This window comes from Penaeus japonicus, unplaced genomic scaffold (assembly GCF_977035675.1).
Source record: "Penaeus japonicus unplaced genomic scaffold, GWHDUDI00000001_assembly GWHDUDI00000040, whole genome shotgun sequence".
Classification (NCBI taxonomy): domain Eukaryota; kingdom Metazoa; phylum Arthropoda; class Malacostraca; order Decapoda; family Penaeidae; genus Penaeus; species Penaeus japonicus.
Window position 1 is genome coordinate 13,430,849 of NW_028234442.1, and position 2,500 is coordinate 13,433,348.

The 2,500-nt window shown below is 42.2% G+C and overlaps 1 protein-coding gene across 5 annotated transcripts in view; it reads right to left on the reverse strand.

Annotated features, from left to right (window-relative positions):
- Positions 1–2,500, reverse strand: part of LOC122262358 (ATP-binding cassette sub-family C member 3) — a 25,413-nt gene that overhangs the window by 12,724 nt on the left and 10,189 nt on the right. For all 5 annotated transcript variants that reach the window (XM_043030367.2, XM_043030368.2, XM_086534096.1 and 2 more), the window contains exons 8-10: positions 1,971–2,159; positions 979–1,156; positions 232–400 (exon numbers count right to left, since the gene is read on the reverse strand). In XM_043030367.2, coding sequence (XP_042886301.2) covers positions 232–400; positions 979–1,156; positions 1,971–2,159 — 536 coding nt within the window. The remainder of the gene's footprint in view (positions 1–231; positions 401–978; positions 1,157–1,970; positions 2,160–2,500) is intronic.

The following is a 2,500-nucleotide window of genomic DNA, read 5'->3' on the forward strand; positions in this document are numbered from 1 at the left end:
ATATATATATATATATATATATATATATATATATATATATATATACATATATATACATATATATACATATATACATACATATATATATATATATATGTATATATATATATATATATACATACATACATACATACATACTTACACACACACACACATAAATATACAACAATACACTAGTCTATCATTATCCAAAGGAGTCCTTCCGCTACCTCTCCGCCCTGAAGGCCTTACCCAGCTCCACCCACAAGAACACCATGCTGATGAGGATGATGACTGGCGCGCCGATGAGGCTCCAGAGGTAGAGGACGGTGTCGCCGACGCACTGCGCGTCCACGGCCATCAGGTTGACGATCTCGCCCAGGGTGGAGTGTCGCCGCGCGGACCCAGAGAGGCTGAGGGCCTAGGGGGAGGGAGCGAGGGATTAGGAACGGGATGAAAAGAACAGACTTTGTTGCGGTAGATGTAAAAGAAAATGAAGTTCAGGCTGAGGATGAATAAGCACAAGAGAGTTATTGGATTTCATCTATGCCTTTTCTTTTTCTCCGTGGAAAAGAGGAGGAAAAGCTATGTTGAGTCTGACTTGCTGTGTCATCGTCACTCTACTGCGAGGATTGATAATGGCATCGGTGTATAAACATTTAATACATCCGGTACGCAAAAACGCATACATACTTGTTCAATGTGTGCATTTGTGTTTGTGTCGATGTCTGCATTTGTGTATGTCTGTATGCGGTTGTATATCTCTCTTTCTCTCTCTCTCTCTCTCTCTCTCTCTCTCTCTCTCTCTCTCTCTCTCTCTCTCTCTCTCTCTCTCTCTCTCTCTCTCTCTCTCTCCCTCCCTCCCTCCCTCCCTCCCTCCCTCCCTCCCTCCCTCCCCCTCCCTCCCTCCCTCCCTCCCTCCCTCCCTCCCTCCCCCCCTCTCTCTGTATGTGTGTGTGTTTACCCCTAGCTGCTTAGGTACTCGACCGCCAAACTGACCTTTTTATAGACGGCTGACATGATGACGGACCGAACCCGAACAGAGAGGACGGTGATCTTGAAGTAGAAATTATTCCTGAGGAGAGTCGCGACGACGCACGAGAGGAACAGGGCCACTGCATACAAGTAGCCGTGCCAGAGAGGATGATTCTCGTTCGCCATGAAATTTATGAGGAGGCTGGAAATTGGTGAAAATAGTAATTGGAATAAGCATTGGAAGAGACTGAAATGGAACCTTATATGAAACAGAACACTTGTCAAATGCTGTATAGTTAAAATACCAACCTAATTCCTGATATTAATTTATTTCATCCTAATTCTTAGAACAATCATCATTATGCACACAGTAAAAACGGGCGAAATCGACCTTAGACTTATAGTACTGATTGTATACACTAGGGGTCGGCAACCCAGAATCTGCGAAGAGCCAGTTTCCTCAACCTAGGCAGAAAAACAATGGCTCTGGAGCCGCAGTATAAACGATGAGTGGGAATACAAAACATTTTCCTCTTCCATGATCCCATATATACACAGTCTAGATAGTCAAATACACATCAGTGATAGATAAAACAAAAATAATAATAACAATCATAACAGCAGTTGTTATGAAATAAACTATTATATTTATGAATCCGTCACCAAGCTTTTATGAAACCTGTTTAGATTTGTATCAAGATTGAACAAATATTGTACATTTGCTACCAACATATAAACTGGACTTGCTGCACTATGTCTAGTCACAATGGTATTTTTTGAAGAATCTTTCTAGAGGAGGATCATGCAGAGTCATGGTTACCTACACAATGGTTCTGTTGCTATATATGCTTACTTTAGCTGTTAATTTTGCGGTAATTAGGTCAGGAGCCGCACATGTCTCCTGAGAGAGCCGTAAGTTGCCGACCGCTGGTATATACAGACCCATGCACTTGACGACGTTACGAAAACAGATCTGTGTGACCGTAGACTTGTCCCATACGATTTCTTCAACTAACCTCAAGAACTGAGGAGTGACGAAGCGCGACGCTTCAGCCAGCAGATAGACGGCACCGAGAAGGAGGAAACGCTTCCCAAACATCCCCCACAGGGTGAGAAGGACAGGCACTTGGCTCTCTGATGTTGGTAGGCTCGTGAATTTGACGTCGCCGAGTTTGTCCTTTTCCAATTTGGGCCGCGACTTGGGTCTGAAAAACAGTTATTGGATCTTCTTTATTTATTTGTGATTGTGCATTGTACATAAAAAAAATAGTAACAATATATGTATTAAAATCAATCTGCAAACCCACGTCCACACATACCTAGATAATATTGCAATAGCTACGACAGCTCTTGATAACAGAAAACCCCGTCGGCTCATTCCTAACAAAACAAGGCCCTATAATCGCATTCCTGATAAAAAAAAAGTATGAATCCGCTTAATACTATCCATATCCTGACAACAATATAAAACTCATCACATTAACCTATTCCTGACAACACAAAATATCTAACAATAGCCCATTGCTGTCAATACAAAACTCCTTCA